General features: G+C 39.1%; 1 protein-coding gene across 30 annotated transcripts in view; it reads right to left on the bottom strand.

Moving 5' to 3' along the window:
* The window catches only part of MAP2 (microtubule associated protein 2), a 277165-nt gene that overhangs the window by 34760 nt on the left and 222186 nt on the right, over positions 1–20219 (bottom strand). For 8 of the 30 annotated variants that reach the window (XM_078071262.1, XM_078071259.1, XM_078071263.1 and 5 more), the window contains 6 exons: positions 17999–18112; positions 15954–16031; positions 6216–6461; positions 722–4459; positions 319–525; positions 14–148 (listed from right to left, as the gene is read on the bottom strand). In XM_078071262.1, coding sequence (XP_077927388.1) covers positions 14–148; positions 319–525; positions 722–4459; positions 6216–6461; positions 15954–16031; positions 17999–18112 — 4518 coding nt within the window. The remainder of the gene's footprint in view (positions 1–13; positions 149–318; positions 526–721; positions 4460–6215; positions 6462–15953; positions 16032–17998; positions 18113–20219) is intronic. The other 22 variants (XM_036098813.2, XM_036098815.2, XM_078071270.1 and 19 more) reach the window with 13 other exon arrangements.

The raw sequence follows: 20219 nt of genomic DNA, 5'->3' as shown, positions 1-20219 counted from the left end.
ACTGAAGAGTCACCTGTGGTTTTCCGCTTAACACAGGAGAGATGAGTTGGTCTAGTATATTTGATAGCAGGTTTTAAAATGAATTTCCTGGAGGGAGAGTGGGCCTGAACTTCTGTTTTTTTAGCAAGTTCAGCCTTCTTATAAACTGCTACGAATAAAGAAAACACAAAAAAGCATACCATCAGGAGAAAATAAACAGTTGGAGCAAAACCGAACGAAATTTCATAAATAATTAGTTACCACTGTTAGGAAGTTTCTTCTACAAAAGAGTAATAATGAATTCAAAAACATTTTTAAAGAAGTTATTGTGAAATGAACCTTTTTTCCTTCTCACTTCATCTCTGGAGACTGTGCTAGGTTCCTTTTTAGCTATTTTTCTTTCAGGAGTGGAAATTCTGCCTCTCCCGGTTTTAAAAGGCTTTTCTTTTCTATGTTTCTCAAGAGATGGTCTCCGAGCTTCCTTTTCAGCTTTCTCCTCTTTAGGAATAGTTTCTAACTGTTCTGTCATGATGCTCCTATCATCATCTGCGGATCAAAGCAAACCATGACAACAACAACAACAATGAAAACATTAGTAACAAATGTACAAAATCCTTCATATATTTAACAAAATGCAAAATAGAGATAAAGGGACATTTAACCAAGTTTAAAACGAAAAAGAAATCCATTAGGTTATTGGATTTTATTTGGAAGTAGAAAATTAAAAAAAAATAATGCACACCTTGAGTGTCCACCCAGAGGCTGTCAGCATCCATGATGGAGTCATCAATGGTGGTCTCGTCTTTGTAATCGTCATAGGTTTCCGTCTTATATTCTGAGAGTGCAACCTCTTCTCTCTCAGGGGAAGCGGGAGCCTCCGGGGAGCCATCCTTGGGTTCCGCCTGGGCTTCGGCTGCCTCTTCTACTTCGAGCTCTTCTTCAGCGTGGGGGGACGGTCTCCTCTCCACCTCAGGCTGCTCCAGGGCTGCAAAACGCACGCTGTGGGAACCTGACTCCCCTTCATCCGTTGTGGTTTGCACCACAGTGATAAAGTCATCCTCGATGGTCACAACAGACTCGATCACTCCTTTGTGCTCACCAGGGCAGGTCTCCACAAATTCCTCCCTGACACCTGGGACGCCCAGGTCGGTAATCTGAAGGGTGTCGGAGCGGAAGAGCAGTTTATCATATTCTCCCCGGGCTTCTATCTCTTCTTCCTCACTCTGAGCCTCTGCCGGTTCAGCCCTGGTGGCTTCAGGCAATGGCTCTGCGACATCGGAGGGTGTGACAGAGATATCTGGGGTTTCTTTGCTTTCTTCTTTCGGCTGCTGAATAAATTCCATCTGGACATCAGCTCTCTCATCTGGGACTAAATCAGCCTCCAAGACAGCAGGTGCACAAGGTATTTCCACTGACAATTTGATGGCAATCTCATCTTGAATTAGAGAGGATTCTGGGGATGTTTCCTTCTTGCCCTCATCGGCTTTCAAGGACTCCATGGTGAGGCTCTCATGCTCACCACTGGACTCGTAGGACTCTTCCTTGTCTACAGCCTCCTGGTGCACCAAGTCAGGCTTGGCCACCTTCTCCTTGATTTCCATCTCACTGACTTTAGTGCCTTCTTTCATGTGGCCAGCCTCAACACTCATAAACGTGTCTTCCTCCTGAGGTGCTCCAGATGAGGGGGGGAGATCTTGAGTAGCCTCGAGCTTAAGCTCTGTTGCCTTTCCAGCGTCTACCGCCAGCCCTGCGGCCATCTGTCCAAAGTCACTGATTTTCACATCTAGTTGACCCTGGTCAGCTTTCATTGCAACAAAATCCAGTTCTGGTTCAGCTTTTTTGGATGGTTCGACCTCAGCTACTTCTGGCACTGAACTAAGACCTTTCTCAGCTTTCTCGGCCATGGGAGGTGATGCGTCTTTTGAAACGGTCAGTTCTTTGGTGGGAATGTGCTCGTAGGTTACTCCTAAGCCAAATGTTTCAACTTCATCACTGGCCTCTTCTGTTGCCTTGGCGTGTTCTTTTGCATCAGCATGTTCTTCACTCTTTTCCAGAACAGTATCCAGCTTATCATTAGCTTTCCTCTCCTGATCAAACTCCCTACCCAGTCCCGATTTGTCACCAGAGATATGCGGCGGTACTTCTTTCTCAGCACCGAACTCATCTTTGACTCTTCCGGCAGCTGCCAATTTTACTTCAATCAAGGACAGGTCTGTGGCTAGATCTCTTCGCATTTTATCTTCTGTGCCTTCATAAAAGGAACCGCTCTCCCCTGACAAATTCTCACTGTCTTGAACGGGTGATGGGAGTGGGACTGTGTATTTATTGAACACACAGTAACCCAGGTCCTCAAGCTGACTGTCTGTTTTAACAATGACGTGGTTTTCATCGGTGACAGGGGGCAAGCCGGTACTACTCTCCTCGACCACAGTCTCTGATGGGACTGACTTCCTCCTGGCAACCTCAGCATCTGCACCCACGGAAGCTAATCTTGACCTTGTGCCTGCCAGATCTAGCATTTCCGGCAGGTCAGGGGCCATGACAGTACCATTTTTGTAGTAATCTTTGGCTAAGAAAGGTGACTCACACGAGGTCTCGACTTGAGTACTTTCCTCTCCAGCAGCTTTTCCTCCCTCTGTCTGGTCTTCCTCTTTGCTTTCTACTGGGAAAGAGGGGGCTTTCTCCAGTGCAGGTGTTGTGGCTGGAAGGTAATCATCCCCTTCATCCATACTTCCACTAGTGTTGGTTAGAATATCAGAAGCCAGAGGAGAGAGATCATGTCCCCGACCAAAGTTAAATCCAAGGGCTATGGAATCCAGGCAAGACATGGGCAAATTGATTGACATGCTTCGCTGTTCTATTGCAGACCTCCCACCAAGTCCTAAACTCCTGCTTAGCGTCAAGTCATCCTTATTCTTACTGTGGAGATCCCGCTTCTCCCCATACACTTTTGGGTCAATAGTAAACATCCTTTCTTGAGGAGAACTAGGTTCTTCAGGTAAATCAGATGGATAACTCTGTGCAAGAGTGCTGTACCCTGTTTCTTGTGCTGGAGCACTGGGCTGGGGTTCTTTACCCGCCTCAAGTCCCTTGTCTCCGTTTTTACACACGGGAGATAGGGTATCAAAAGGCTCTTGGACACTTTCTCTGGTGTCACTGAGTTCATAGTAATCACTGCCTGGCTGGATGCTTTTTGTCACTTCTTCTTTCAAGGCGGATGTTTCAAAATACTTGGACATTCCTGACTTATCTTCATAAAACGGCATGTCAAGCTCCGCTGATGTTGCAGGCCCAACCCCTTCCATCTTAATATCTTTGTCTGCAACTTTTTCTTCAAAAAGGTCCTGGACTGCACTCTTTTCACTTACTGCCACTGGTTCGGTCATGACTTTCTCCAGTGTCTTAGAGGTCACGGCTGAGTCTGTCACTGCTTGTTCCACACTGACAGGGAATGAGTCCTGTTTTAATGGCTCTGTGGTAGGCTCTTGGACTTTCTGCTCTTCTTTTGAGAGGGTGTGCTCCATGCAGGGCTGAATTATGCCTGTTTCTCCATCTGTCAGTTTCGGGGGCTCACTCTCTTTTGGCACGGCTTCTTTGTCAGAAATGGTTGTCTTTTCTTCAAGCTTTAGTGGAGATTCCTTTTCAGTAAGTGTCACTTCCTGCTCTTTTTTCTGTGCACTCTCTTGCTTTATTGCCCCTTTCTCCTCTCCCAAAACTTTCTCTGGGACACATTCTTCCACAGTCGGAATGTGGGCATCTTTGGGTAAGGTGAATGCCTCTGGGGCTGGCGCTTCTGCCATTTTGTCAGGTTTATCCTCATGGGGCTCTTCAGCTTTAAAACTATCTTTGGCAGTTGCTGGGCCACTGGTTTCTTCCAGAGATTTTTTGTCATCTGGTTGTAATAGGGCAGGGGCAAAGGGCGATGCTTCTGCAACTATTTCATTCTTCATGACATCTAAAGGAAGAGTGAAGCTGCCAGCCTGAAAGGGACTGGGCATGGGAGAATCAAACTGTTTCCCCTCCCATCTGGGGATATCCTCAAGGACATCTTTTCCCTTCATGGGGGTTAGAGGGCCAGGCGAGATGGGAGCAGCTAAACCCCACTCATCCTTTTTGGCTTCCGTTGGCATTTCGATGAACCAGTCCTTTTGCTCTTTTGGAGCTGGGGGCTCTGCAGAGAAGCCAATACCAGGCACCACGGGGCTTGGTTCTGTCTTCTGTTTCGTGTCTTCTAGCCCGGCACCAAGAGTATGCCCAAACAGAGTGGGAGGTGCTTTTTCTTCCTCTGGGCCTTGCATGTCCTTTTTGTCAGGGGAAATTTTAGTTGTCTCAGGCTGAGAAACTAAGGCAGCATGTTTAAGGTCTTCACCAGGCTTACTTTGTTTCTCTGACTCCTTGTCCTTCTTGTCTAATGGCTCAGCTGGAGAGGGAGTCAAGTCCTGTTGATCATGGAACTCCATCTTCAAGGCTGGAAGTAAACCTGAAGTAATTGGGTTGATTTTTAAACAAATAATAGGCAAGTGCTTTCAGGCAGTAAGCTTAAAATTATATTTTGAAATGACAAATGAATGGTAGGGTAAGAAAACAAAACAAAACTATGGAACATGCAAGCATGCTACCCATTTAAAAATCAATATGAAAATGTCAGGACTGAGATATATTTGTACTACTGCGGAAAGGGACTCCCGTTGCGAATTAATGCATACAGGCATTGTGTATTTTGAATACTCTTTTCTCCTTTGTTTGGGCTCTCCTAAATACCATGTAATGTGTATTGTAGTAGAAAATTTCATGTGCCTTTTGCAGACAAAAATGATAAATTAAAGAATATTGAATAAGTCAGTAATACTAGGGTACAAAAATACATTAAGGGCTAAATATGAAAAATGGATGAATGTCTACTGAACTTTTTCACTTGTGTTCTCATTTAAAAATGAACTGGCAGGCCATGGGCGGAAGGGCAATTCATTCATAATAAGTATTATGTTAAAATCAAGTTAATTGATTTATAAATGCCAGGACCAAGTTTTTGAACATTAAGAAGTTACTGACATAATTTTTAAGGCGTCTTCTGAGATTAAATTTCAGGAATATAAATAAATATTTGCTATTAACTTTAAATGATATGACAAGGTGGTTTCTATCACAAATTCAAAATTTTTAATTCCTAATCGTTAGTTAACCTTATGACAGATGTTAAGAAAATCTGAATTATATTATTAATCCTGGGATGTCAAATAAATAAATAAAATCTTAAAAAAAATACTGGGATGTCATGTGAATAAAAATTTTAAAAAGAGCCAATTATTATCATATCTTTCTCTCCCTGGTCATGACCTCATTCCCTGGAATATGACAGACAGTGAGGCACTAAGTAGTGGCTTTAGAGATGCTTCACAGAAATTAAATGGCTCTTTCTTTATTTTCGTTTGTTCACCAACCGGAAAGGTTTCAGAGTCTCACTTGTGTTCTAAGGTCACAGGTATTTCATTGTGGTCATTAGGGCTAAATGTAACTATCTGGAAAAGATTTGGGGAAAAATAATAAAATTCAGTCATCGCTCGAAGAGCAAGCATATGGATCATCAATACTTATGTACTTGTGTGTCCTGTTGTAACAATAGAAAAGAAATACTTTATGAACTTTATCTAATAGAGGTTAGATGAATAAAAACTCAAGAGATATGGTGATGGTCAAAGACGTTGGCTGCCATGGAGAGGAAATGATATGAGAAGCATCGGCAGGAGCTTTTAAGGAAACCAAACCAGTATTCATCAAAGCATAAAAAATATAGCACACTGCGGTTGCAAACAAAAACAATTCTACCATTTAAGCCTCTATGTGCCAAAATCCAACTCTACGGTTTGAAAGAAAAGCATATGAATCGCTGTCCCAAAAATAAAAATAAAAATATACATGTATTAGCAATGTGGCTGGCAAACACTTGAAGATGGGGGGCAGGGCGGGCGGACAAAAAGCTCACACAGCATCGTCAGCCTGGCTGCAAAGCATATTGTATCATGGCAAAGTAAAACCAAGAATCAGCTGCAGCAGTGGAAAACCTAGCTGCCACACAGCAACTGTGCAAGCCACACTCTGCTCATTAAACCTACAACATCGGTCTCGGGATCATGAGAAGACCAAGCCATGGAATAGCATTGGAAAGGCATCAGGTCCGTAAGCTGCTGGAGAGATCATTTGCAACAAAACACATGCAAATCCTAGGAAAGACACACCTTCCCCAGCAGAGGAAGGGACTGTTACTTCTGGAGACACCTCGGTGACCTCTTTTACACTTTTCTCCTGCAGGGCCCCTGCTGGGGCACTCTCTTCAGGAGCTATGTGGGCCTCCGCACTAGATTCCGTGTGGCCCTCACTGAGGCCCTGGGGTTGGTCTGAGGCCTTGGCAGCCCCGCACTCTTTCCCAGGAAGAGTGGCAGGTGTCTCTTCCTCAGCCACTGTTCCCTCTAGCGTTTCTTCTTCTTAGGGATGAAAAAGATGTTGACATCATGACCACAGAATACACACAATGGCAGAAATATTACTCATGGAACACTTTCAGCTCCATTACATCAACCTCGCCAGAACCTTTTTTTACCATTTGGATGAGCAGATTAATATTCGAATGCAACGTGCATTATGTATTGCTTGGGCAATGATTATATATATATAATCTGCTAATAATGATGCCTTTTAAAGTCTCGTTAAAAGGCTATTTATTTGAAAACTTGAGAGCTGAAAGGGTTTTATTGCTCTATTCCCCTTAGTGGAAATGGCAGTAAGTTGCACACACGTAGGGAGCTTGCTGGAAAGAAGAGATGGTGCTTTTGGATAACAGATGGTTATGAAAAGACAGATGCATTGATGGACTAAAAAAATCTTTACGTTTGCTAGACAGGGGCTGTTTTCTCCAATGCAGTAAGCCCCTACGTACGAATTTCTGATTACTTTATTAAAAACATGCAAACTTCAGTAAAGAATCTTGGGGAATAAAAAACACCCAGCCTCAACATAATAACCATCAACTCCCCTAACAGCTTTATCACGGAATCCATCAACACTATCTTATTTAATATGTAAAGGCCAAAGTCTCAAGTATTTAAAGTATTAAATTACATTTTAATATAATTTATGCAATATTTTTAAGGCAAAAGACTTCCTAACTCAATTTATTTTACCTTCATTGCATTATATGATATGGGAGAATGTAAAAAATTTCAAGGAGTAAGCAAACTATTTTGAAAAGCAAGGTCCAGGTAAAATGGAATCTTAGCATTTAGAAAAGTCCACCTTGGGGATACAACTGTTACCATATTGCTTACACCCTTGTAATACCAATAATGTAGTTCATGTATAGTTGCCCTTGATCCTGAATAAGACAATGTGCACGTTACCTGTAAAGTCTTGTTTCTGCAATTCAAAACCAAACCACCAAGATAACTGAACGACAGTCAAACTGCCAAAATATCTTCCCAAAAGATGTATATCATATGGAAAAATGCTTACAATTAAAATATAAAAAGCACACCTATGAAGGCCATGATTTATTGTGTTCATTTGCTTCTCATTTGCACTTTCAAATGCCAGTACAATGAGTCCCATTTTATTGCTTAAGAAATTACAGGGTAAATATAAGCTGTTTTATAGTTCTACAAATGAAAGATTCGGATGAAATTCTTATGAAACATTGTTTAAATGGCCCGGTGAGAAAGACTACAGATGGAAAGGAAAGGAATTTTCTTTTTTGAGAAATATTAAAACCCCTGGGCAGGGGGTGGGGGAGGGGAGAACTACTTCATCTATTTCCTCCCATTTAGCACTCAGGGACTTTCATTTTTGTCATTTAATTATGTAAGCAACATTTAAAAAATTCAGATTCCAAATTATTATCAAGGCATTTTTATAACGTCACAGAATTAGAAATTTTGATTACAGATAAGAGACTTTTACTATAGCTGCTTTGCTAATGTCACCTTCTTGGGTAAAGTCTAATCAATTTAATCAACATGTTTTCCAAATCCACGCAACCTTTCGGCTTTCCATTTCCTCATTTTGTGTAAATCAGGTCTATTTCCAGTATACCTGTTTCTCACTCGAAATTTCACATATTTTTCTTAACTGTTCACACTCTCAGAACTTACTTTTACTCCATATGGGTTATATTTCTCTATTAGAGTGTCTGAACCATTGGTGCTCTTTGTTTTCCAATGGACACTAGAAGAAATTTATTATCATGAATGTAGTTGGTAAACTATGAGTTTCTTCCCCATTGCCTTGGAACTATGTGCCCTTTCATTAAATACTGTCCCGTATGGAAATAAACTCTTCATGCACATTTTTCCCTGTTTGAGAGTAAGTTCTTCACCTACACAAAACGTGTTTTAGCTCTAATTTTGTTTTCCTTTACAAAACTACCTAGTTAGAATGAGATAAATTTTAGCCCACCACCCTCATCATGGCCAGTTATACACTAGGGTCTGCTAGCTTTATGAAGGTGGAATGACAAAGGCTTTGGATCATTTCCTTCACTTTAGCCCAGGTCTGCTCATGTGAGCCAATATTTAGTCACTTGGGGGGAGCCTCTGTAGTTTCTGTAGATGATTAAATTATTTGGAGAAATACATTCATTCTGTAACATGTGTTCTGCCCTATACAGATTCATGATCTTTCTCTTTTAAGGAGCTACTGTATTGACATGGCACTAAAAAGAAGGCTAATTCTATTTAAGTCTGGTCCTAGTAATAGTCTATATCCAAGGAGGAAAAAAAATTATATACAGGGTCCTCTTATTCAGTTTGAGTAGAGGATGTATTCTTCCCCCTCTGATTTATTTACAGGGAGCAGAAAGGAGTCGTACTTTAACTGAACTTTTTTGCTCCCTCTCCCCACTCCCACCCCTTTTTTGGCTTTCTTTTCAGAAGCAATGATACAGAAAAAGAAAATACTCCTATGCCCCAAATAAGGCTTCTTGTAGATAAGGTAGTTGGCTAGACATATAAACTACATAGGGACTTCACTTCCATATGGAAAAAACAGGCTCCTTTCCCTCCCACCCCACAGCTGAAGGTACACTTAGAATGATGCATGTGGTCAAAGCTGCAGGCTGGGGGGAGGAGCAAAAGGGGACCATGCTTGGTTCACCTTTCTCCTGGCCTAAGTGGGTCTCTGCACTCTGCGCTGGGACACTGGGGAGCACACTAGAGGTAGTCCATTGTGAGCGGAACAAAGGATGCTCATAGTACTCCTCATCGGAATTGGAAGGGTCATCATCAGGCACAGACACCGAAATGGAGGGGGCTAGGAGTCTACGCCTCTCCCCGCTGGTGGCATGTTCGTGGCTGGGGAACCTGTGTAGAGGACCCACTTGATCCTCAGCCCCTTCATCTACAAACAGACACACAGGAAGAAACTGCAGGGAGAACTGGACAAGACAGACACAAGATCACCTGGATGAGATAAACACCTGCACAAGGACACATGGGCCACAGAAGTAGCACAGCGGGACGGAGGGGGGTTAGCAAGATCAAGGTGATGGAGGATGGAGGCAGTGAATGTTTCATGGTTCAGTAGCCACTGAATTTACACTAGCCCTTAGGTAACCTTGGCATTGATTTAAATAAATCAAAGGCACTCACACCCCTTACTGCATAATAGAAATTATCTATACATTCCCCTCAAACAATAGATGTTTGCAATAGAAACACTGCACAAAACACTGCAATAGAAACAAAGCATTGCAATACAGATGTGTTATTTGGAAGAAATTCTTTCAAGTAGATTCTTTTCATGCTTCTGTCAATGTATTTATAAGTTAAAAAAGAAGAAAGGTGTTAGGACCTGATGCTATACAATTGTAGGGGAAAAGAGCCCTGTTTGAAGCACAACCTTAATTACCTAGGATGCTCAATAGTTAGCATTTTGGTTAATTTAATTTTTTGTTAATGACTTTTACCAGAAAGCCATTTTTAATTCCAGGCCTGTCCAGAAAAATCTACAATGTGTTATTCCTCTTCCCTGCCCTGCTAAGGAGAGCACAGTGGCCTAGCTCCTTCTTTTTGGGTGCTAACTCCTACGGGGATCCTTTTGAACACTGGTTCTCATGGTTTTAAGAAAGTCCCTAAAAATATAAACTGATTTTCTTTTCTTCTTCTTCTGAAAGCTTAAAAGAGAGACCATTAGCTGACAATGATTTCTACAGAGCTGGCTTCAGATTCACCAAGACTTTATTCTATGTGGTTTTGTTTACACTTCTGGCTCTTGGCTGTTCTTCTATTTCAAACCCTCATTGCATATTTCTCACTGAAACGCGAAAGCAACTGCTCTCACTTCTGTCCTTTCCAGTGTCTTGGCTTAGAAATCTGCCTTATTTAAATATATTTCCTTAGGTATGCAAGTGTAGGTCAGTCTGCTTAGCACTTGGATTCTGGTATATTTCAATGAGCTTTAAGGATGATGGCAACAAACACTATTTGGCTTCTGATGTGGTACAGACAATCCATCTCAGGCCTACATGACAGGTTACTGAATTTGCTAATCACTATTTATTTACTTATATAGAGAAATAATTTTTAAATTTCATCTTCCAATAATAAGGGTTATTAAAATTTTTTGAAAGCCTGTGTATCTAAATTTTATTTCGATCAACATATAAGCAGCCAGATTAAAGCATTTATTTGAAAATGCACTGTATGGTTAGGGCAGTATCTTATTTTCAGCAACCAAGTGCTGATGACCAGAAATAAATTTGAAATCATAAAGATACTAAAATAATATTCTGTAGAGGGAATACTTTTAATCTTTTGAGCACATTGTTTACTGATTGTTCAGTGTTATTTTTTTCTGGATGGGTGCTCAGAACTTTTTCAGCCATGCTGCTTATTATATCATGGGATAGCAGAAGCCTAAAATTACATTCGATATTCTTAGTTCCAACTCGGCACGATTTCTCAGCTGAGCAGATAATTGGCTGAGATCTGGCCTACAACACTGGCTGAATCATAAGCCCTGGGCTTGTCACATGTCCTAGCCATTCATATTTCCCCCAGGACTCCTTAAGGCCCTAAACACATATGCACGTATGCAAGTTACTCCTGAAACTTCCAGTAGGCTCAACAGATTGCATGGACAATCAGTCCATGAAAATGGCATAGTTAACATCTTCTGGGGAGTAGAGCTGACTGCAGTATAAAACTAAAGAATCTGAAGCTGAAAGCTGGGAGTTTAAAGGCAATACTCCTTGGATGTTTGGACCTTTTGAAGATTTTGACTTTCTCTTTCTTGTTGCCATTGCTCATTTTTGAAAGTGCCAACATGTGAAAATAGCACAGAGTCTTGCTTCAGATCTGTAACATTTCAAAGAAACAGTATTTTCTATTCTGAAAACTTTTACTCTAAACAGAGGACAACAAAAAGAGCAAAAAACTTTAAGGGCTACAGTGGAAAGGAGCTTCTTTGTAGTATTTGTATGGCACTGAGCCAAGCAACTTCAAAAAGAATGTACGGCAAAGCCCAGTCTTGGTACTATGAGCTGTGCGTGCTCCATGTCTCTGCTTGGGACCTATGAGCCTGAAGTCCATCTGCAAGTTCCAGAGATGTGCTAAGGAAGTTCTACTAAGAGGACCGTAGCTAGCTAAGAGCAAACAGTGTGCTTGGTTCCAAAATAATGACAGAAGAAATAGATCCTATTTGCTATAGAATCATGTATGGCATCCCAATGGAGGTGGGATACATACCAGTTATAAGTAATGAATTCTTTATTTGGGTATGCTTTCAAAAAAAAGGAAATTGGTCTAGTACCTTGAACAACAAAAAAACCTCATTGGAAGATCATTTCCCTTTCTTGGCCCCACATTAAGAACCTAGATAAGAGATGGCTTTAGAGACACAGTGGGGCTGTGATTGCAGGGACTGAAATTTGGACTGGAATTCTGGATTACTGGCCACGACATCCAGGGGCAAGAAGTGGAAGTGAGTATTATCTACCTCTATGGGTTGCTGGGAAGATTAAATGAGGAGAGATCTGAGAAAGTGCCAAGCACAATGCTGGACTCCACACGTGTTATTGTCTTTGTCTTCAATATACTCAGGCAAATTGTCATGTACCTCTGCTTTCCCTTCATTGGAGACATCAAATTTAGACTTGAGAGATTTGCAAAAAGTGAGTTCATTTCATAAGTTAGTTTTGTTGTTTAAGGTCAGGATTGAATGTCGTCCTCTTACTATAAGTATACATGCTTTGGGGGACTCTGCTTTCACCATGAAATATTCTATTTAATAATGTGATATTTTAAAGGATAGGGCTGCCTTATGAACCTTAGACTTTTACATAGTTCTGCTGCATAATGATAATCTTTAAAAATGAAGCTTACCTGATTTCGGTGGAGGAATACATTTTCCCTAACTTATTTTATATGATTTTTTTTTAAAAAAGCATTTGAAAATTAATTTTGAGTTAAATTAAGATCTGCCACATAAAACCCAGCCTTGGTCTGTCAACCCCCTTTGGTACAAATGAGCAGTCACTTTTATGAAAGACGGAGTCTCTGGGGGACTCAGTGATTTTGCCTGCCTTGGCGTCACAGCTTCTGCCCCACCGTCTGGGGCAACTGGCTCTGCTTACATTGTTCTCCACTCTCTCTAAGCCCTTTCCATGCTGCAGGCTTTTGACTGAGGACTTAGTTTGCCAACTGTGTTTGCTGCCCAGAAGGATATGGAGGGGAAAATGCTTTCAGATTAGTGACATCGCTGACCCAGGAAAAATCACCCTAGGATTCTGGAGCAAACCTAAGAGGGCAGAAAGTTTCCTTGTTCTATTTTCAGATGATTCCATTGTTCTTGCACGGGCTTCCAAATCCTAACAGTTCAGTCCAAATGACAACTATTATGGTTAGGCCAAAAAGAAACAGGAGATTAATTTGCAAACATCACACCTAGTGCAGGATTGATGCGTTGTACCTGAGTTTCCTTTTAAGTGTGCTACTTGTTTATTTTTTCCATCAAAATCTCTTTGTTTCCCAGAATAAGCATACAACTTGGGAATTATTAATATTATATCAATTATAACAAATGAATATTCAGAACTTACAGTAATTAACATCTCAAATTATCTTTGGTGGAAGCATTCATGCTTCCCCTTTGGGAAAGAACAGCTTTTAAAAATATTTGATAATTAATAAAAAGTAATCATATCCTCAAAATCATTGAATTACTCGATTTAATCCAAGAGCTGTCTTACGTTTGTATAAATGGATTGGCAGTCATGTGCCTTTAAAGTTTCTTTGAGGATGTGTTGAAGTGGGTAAAAAAAATCTCCTAGATGAAAAACCTACATGTTCCTTTCCCACTCAAACTGCTATGAGCTATACATTAATAGAATTTTTCCTAGGTCTTTGTAAACCAATTGGTTTGAAAAACTGGAGAGTTGAATCCTGTCTTGTGACTTTTCATTAATTTATTTTATGATAAATAAAACTTAAAAAAAATTTTTGTACATGCTTTAAGAATGGGCTAAAATAAGACAGGGGCTAGTATGATTATCTAGACTCATGTCTTTCACATATGTAAGGTAATAATATTGCTTGGTCTTTTAAATTAATGAGGTAGAGTTTATAAAATACCTACTTTTTTCATATAAGTAAAAAAATGGTTATCCTTTTAAAAGCAAATCATTAGGCCTTCGTATAGTTTAATGCTTTCTTCTGAAAACATGAAAAATAGTAATTCAATAAAAATACAAGTTTGGTTTGAAAAATGTTAAGAATAAAATATCTTCAATCATCTTCAATAGGAAGTAAGTTGAAATTTTCCCCATACTCAAACAACATGGGGAAAACAATCCCCCGACATAAGGAAACAGTTATTCTGGAAAGTGTACCAAAATGTGAAAATGATTCTATGGTTTATTTGTATTTCCATTATATCCATGATATCACCTGCCAGGAAAGCAGACTGGGTGAATTCCCAGGTGGATGGGCAGACCCTACTGCTCCTTCTGCTCCAACTCCCATATAAGAGCAAGAAGGGTAGGTTACTTGACCTCCTGCTGACTCTGGAGTGAACGCCGTACCCAGTGAACATCTTGGGTTAAGAAGATTCTCTGAAAGGCTTGAAGTGGGGGTTTAGAGACATTTTCAATGACCGGAGGGATGTACAGCTGTCATGGAAGGCCTTCCACTGCTTTCCAGGTGAAATCGAGACTCCCGAACCAAGGCGCATACTGCTGACTCTTAAACCCCTTCACTACTCTACCCCTTTCTCACTTCCCAGGAATCCATGGGATGTCTTCAGGTCCTAGAAAACTTCATGTTCTTGCTCACGTGAGTCCCCTTGCACGTCCTGGTCTTTCTGTCCCAAAGCCCTTTCCCTCCATCTTTGCTTGACCAACTCTTCCTCATGCTTCTGAGCTCAGCTCCTTACCTGTCTCCTCACCACCCCAAAAATTAAGATTTCCCTTGTGCTATCCTTATGTCGGATATTTCCTAATATCCCTGTTCTCTGTTCTTTTCCTTTCTAGGGCTAATGCAAGTTGAAATTATTGGTAAGCTTCTTTACTGGCTTTCTGTTCTCCACCAGACTGTGTGTTCCTTACAAGCAGGGATCATGTCTGTTTTGTTCACGAGTGTATAGCTAGAATTTAAAGAGCGCACTGTAGGTGCTCCATAAATATGTGCCAATGAATGGATGAAGGCAAAAAATCTTTCAAATCTGTAAACTAAAAGATCAAATCACATTTTCAGGAAATTAACTAATAATCATAACTGCCACTGATTATAGTCCCCAAATTTTCTTTTATTCTTTAGAATAATTTAATTCAGCTAACATTATTTCAGGCAGTAAATTAGAAAAAAAGCTTCAACTTAAGAAAGAAAAAGCTCACTAAAAGAAGTTTAGGTTTATAAATCTGTGACAAAAGTAAATTATGTTTACTGAGAGTTCATAGTTCTGTAATTTAGGAAAATCTGTATTTAGGAAGTCAAAGAATATTTTAAATGAAACTAATTACAAATTATAAAAAGACAGTGAGTCTTTTGTGATGCTTTTAATCCAAGAGCTGTCAATTTTTGTTTCAATTTTTAACAGTAAAATAATTGCTAAAGGGGACAACAAATGGAAAAATGAAAAAATAAATGAATAATATGGAATAGTATTAAAATTCTGATTTTAGTATATGAAAACTAAGTTATATTGAAACAACACTTTAGCTATAGCTCTTCTTCTCTGCCTTCTGCACCTCAAACAATACACAAAAGTTAACTGACTTAAGTCAGAAAACCAGTAACAGTTTGCTTTTAAATAGTGCCTTTCAGCTCAGATTCTGAATGAATACTCTTCAAAGGCATCCCTCTGTTTTATTAACGAGAACTGAAAAGCTGACATAGCATTCTGTGTTGACTAAATGCATAAATATACTCATGACAATAACAGGTCTCAGCAGGGAAGAAGCCATGATCTCAGCTTCTAGTTCACTGCTCTCAATATCAGAGTCGTACACTGACTTCTTCACTTATTCATTAATATTTATTGACAGTTTGCTATGGGCCAGGCCCTAGGGAAGCCCCTGGCAACACAATAATGAGCAAAACAGAGACAATTCCTGACAACATTTCCTTATGATTTCATCAATAAATTTACTTTTGTTCAGTCACTTATAAGATAGGATTGTATCTTCTGTGTCGAAACATTTTATATTAATTAAGTGAACTGCTTCTCTGTAGCTATTCTAGCAATTTAAACACAAAGTTATCTTCTCCTGGATCAAGCAGATTTTTTCTTTTTTATTTATCATATTCCTCCTACTTTTGATTTTATATAGATAAATGACTATACATTTATGTGAAGTCTGTGTCTTCTGGACTGTTTGAAACAGCTCTCAAGCTGGGTCACATACTAACCCACACTGAAGTCCACTGCTTATGGACTGATGCGAATTTACCCTTTATCAGAAGACAAACCTCAAAAAGTCCACTAGGCCTTACCTTCTTCCACTGCGATGGTCTGTTCTGAGGCTGGTGATGGAGGTGGAGAAGGAGGCAGATTAGCTGTTTCTTCAGCTGCTAAAGATCAAATAGTGGAAAAATGAGATACGGTTAATCCTGTTAGGCCATTAGATGTGTAGCAGCTCTGCCATCTGTAAAAAGGTCTCTCTATGAAATTTAGGAAAAGATTCACTAGTAAGCTGCACTTGACTTATTTTCTGTTCCATTACCTGATTCACATAGTTTAAAAAACCTAAAAGGAAAGAAAAGCATTTAATATTTAAAAAAAAATCATTTTGTCTTCCCTATAAAAATGGATTAAAGATGCCTGCTAAGGTATCATTAATCCCATTAATTGTGTCTGCTTGTTCAATTAATAAACTATTTTATTCTGGCCCTAATCGACTATATTCAAACACACAGGCAAGCATTGTAGTTTGGATTTAGCTTGACTGACTGAAAAAAATATCAGAACTCTATATTGTTCAACTTCTTGGTCTGGAAACAAACGTAACCTTCATCATTCCCAGTATTATAGGTGATGTATTTTTTAAACAACGTTTTGTCCACTGAGTCTCATGTCAAAATGCATCTTCTGTATGTATTCTCAGAAAAGAAAAATGAAGCTGTCACAGGCTTAGGCAACCTTCAAGCAGACAATATGTACTAGTGGGAGCCGGGTAATCTTCTGGCCTTGGCATTATACATGAGAACCAAAGACAAAAGTTCTAAAAGATGTCATTCATCCACAGTTAACTCTTTTTTCTTGACCACTCATATGAAGGTAAGGAACTGCAAAAAGGAAATATTTATCATCAAGGCCGGCAGGAAAATCTATTTTACAGAGCATGTGTTTTTCACTTTCAAAAAGCAGCTTTGGGATGACAGGTGACTTCTTAGTTCCTTGACCCTGTGGGTTTCTATAGAACATATTTTAAGGCTTCAAATTTAAGAAAGGGGGTGTTTTTTATTTAAGGTATAGAAGTGAATCACAAACTGAAGGTTAATGTTTTGAATAAGATAATTTTCCCCCTGTTTAAAGAGAAAAATAAACCTTTATAATCAAAGAACATTTTACTGCAAATAATGAGTATTTATTATCCTGGGAGAACATTTTTACTGCTTAATTTTTTTAGGTGTTTAAATTGCTTAAAGGAGTACTGACCAGAAAATCAAATATTAAGGATACTAGACTGTTTGAGACAAAATTGGATATGTACTCTTTTTTTAGACTTTAAAAACCATACCTTTCTATGGATTAGTTAAATATACCTAGAAAATAGACATATGTTGAACCTAAGAGAGTTTCCTTTCTTGTCTCTGCCTGTATATACACCACACCTATCTATCTATCTATCTATCTATCTATCTATCTATCTATCTATCTATCTATATCTATCATCTATCTATCAATCGTCTATCATCTATCTAAAGGAGGGGCAGCAAGCCTTTGGCTAGGAGTGTTTTCTTCAGCAAGCACAATTATATTACCTGTTTGGCCCTGGAGGGCATCTGACTTGTGACCGAGAGAGAAATGCTATCTCAGTGCCCTTAAATAGACCAAGTGAAGGCTAGTACATTATATGGGATACAAAGTCCCTCATGATTCTAACAAAGCCCCGCCTATAGGTTTTCTGTAGCTGGTTCAGAGGGACCCAAACAAACGAGACAAGCATTCCCCAAAACCTGCAAAGGGAAATACTTATTTCTAATTAAAGTATTAACACTTTTTCTTTACAAGTGGGTGCCATGACATCAATATGCATTGGCTTTATTTTTGTAATAAATATCTCTAGCGGTCTGGAAATGAAAATTTGAGAGAAATTTAGGGGTAAAGTCTAACTATAAGCTTATCACTGTGAAGACTGTCCAAATACTACAAATGAGCCTGTCAAAAAAGGTGAAAATAGGTGCCAGGGTCTCCCAACAGAGGTGTCTGATGAATGTTCCATGTAAGGATGAAGTATGAGATAGGGCCTCTCTTTGACCATGAAGACTTGGTCCTGCGATCAGGGTGCAAGCGGATACAGCTCTTGAACATTTACCTAAAGGCAGAGCTGCAGGCTGATCTTTCTGTTGAGCTTCTTTCTCTTGTTCACCTTTCAGGACCGCTACAGCCTCAGCCGTGACTACTTGAACTATCCTTGCAGACACTTCCTCTGTAATAAATAGTAACAAAAGAAAATAAAAGAGTGAGATGTCCAAAACAGGTAGCAAAGAGGAAAAGTAATGAAACAATATAGTTGACTAGAATTTTCTTTTCTGTCTTCCCCCAAAAAAGTACAATAGAATTTACTAAATTGCAGATAAAACACAAATACATATATTGTAACCAAAAACAGAAAAGAAGAAAAAAAGAAAAAAAAGAGGAAATAAAAGGGACTGGCATTCTGGGAGCTAGGCAAAATGAACATGGAATGAAAGAAAAATAATTTGTATGGCAGTTTATTTTTAAAAAGCTGTTTATACAAACAGAAACAATTAAAAATTTTGTACCAAGTAAAACAAATTCAGAAAAGAAAAGATTCATTTTGGATTTAATATAAAATGTTTTGTAGTTTTCTAGAAAAGTTTCCTTACAATATGTTTCTGTGCTGATTTGCAGAAATACCATAATTTAAAGCCTAAAGAAGATGCTTCAAAATGTGAATCTGTGATCAAACAGCATTATCCAGGATCAATGTGAACAAGACCAATTAAGAAAGACCTGGGAAGAGAAAATTTGAATGAAATACATGGAAATGATATATCAGATGGCCTCTTTCTAAAGAGCTACTGCTTTTCTAGATAGCAGATGTTTTAAGGATCTTTAAGGCCATATGATATACACTTACCTAGTCAGTGTAATCATTTCATTAAAAAGTGGGGGGAGGTTCATCATTAAAATGACCAGTCTGTGAGATGCCAGATAACTAATTTTTGGCCTAAAATGGCACCTACTGGAGGATATCCTAATGCTAATTTTATATAACCAAGTCAGAAAAATATTCAAGAAATAATGTTCTATATATCATAAACAAAAAATGAAAAAAGCCTTTTGAAGGGCGCCTGGGTGGCTAAGTTGGTTAAGCGTCCAACTCTTGATTTTGGCTCAGGTCATGATCTCAGGGTTGTAAGATCAAACCCCACATCCAGCTCCGTGCTGGGCGTGGAGCCTACTTAAGATTCTCTCTCTTCCTCTGCTCCTACACTCACCCCATCCGAAAAAGAAAGAAAGAAATAAAGAAAGAAAGAAAGAAAGAAGAAAGAAAGAAAGAAAGAAAGAAAGAAAGAAAGAGAAAGAGAAAGAAAGAAAGAAAGAAAGAAAGAAAGAAAGAAAGAAAGAAAGAAAGAAAGAAAGAAAGAAAGAAAAGAAAGAAAGAAAAAGAAAAGAAAGAAGATTTTGGGATTAAAAATACATTCTAGATTAGAAATCAATTCTCCAGAATTTAACTTCACTATCTTTATTTACAAACATCTATCATACTAGCAAATGATGCCACTTATAGCCCTTATAGAAACAAGTTGTACTGGACAAGGAGGGTAGAGGTAATGGGATTTGTTCTCCTAATTTTGGCCAAGATTTTAGAATACTTCACTGTGCCTTTATTATGATCAGAATTTACACATTTACAAGCAGGTTGGCAGGAGCTGGGACCCGGGGGGAGGGGTGGAATCCTGTTTTTACATGGTTCATTTAGATTCCACCTCCTCTGGAAAGCCTTCCTCACCCCACCCAGGATGACAGAGAGAATAGTGCTTAAGAACAAGCTTTTGGGGTGAGCAATCCACTTGAATGGGATATATCTTAATTTTAAAAGCTAGATTACCTGATTGAGTATATTTGCCTTTATATGTCTAACTTCTGACTTTTTTAATAGCTACTTGACACTATAACCTATGTATAGTCTTAAGGGATGCACTGTAAACACCCTTATCTAGAGTGAGTAGCAGTCACAGCAATAGAAGCAGTATTTAAAAGATATTATGGTGCTCACTACGTGCCTAACACTCTGCTAAGGTATTTGCCCTCATTATTTCAATGAGTGATTTACTGTTACTACTCTCATTTTGCGGATGAGAAAACAGGGGACTAATAGGGTTAGGCCAGTCAGACATTCTCATTATAAATATCATACTTAGAAAACCAACTTTCAATTAGGATCTTGTAAAATGCCTTAGATAGTAAAACTAAATTAAATGTGATTTAATATTTCTTTTATGTTTGAAGTATAATTTTACGAAGTTGAAGACCTCATTCAAACTTTAAGTATCCAAAGAACAAGT

The sequence above is a fragment of the Halichoerus grypus genome, chromosome 4 (assembly GCF_964656455.1).
Source record: "Halichoerus grypus chromosome 4, mHalGry1.hap1.1, whole genome shotgun sequence".
Lineage (NCBI taxonomy): Eukaryota > Metazoa > Chordata > Mammalia > Carnivora > Phocidae > Halichoerus > Halichoerus grypus.
This window is presented reverse-complemented; position numbering and strand designations above follow the sequence as displayed.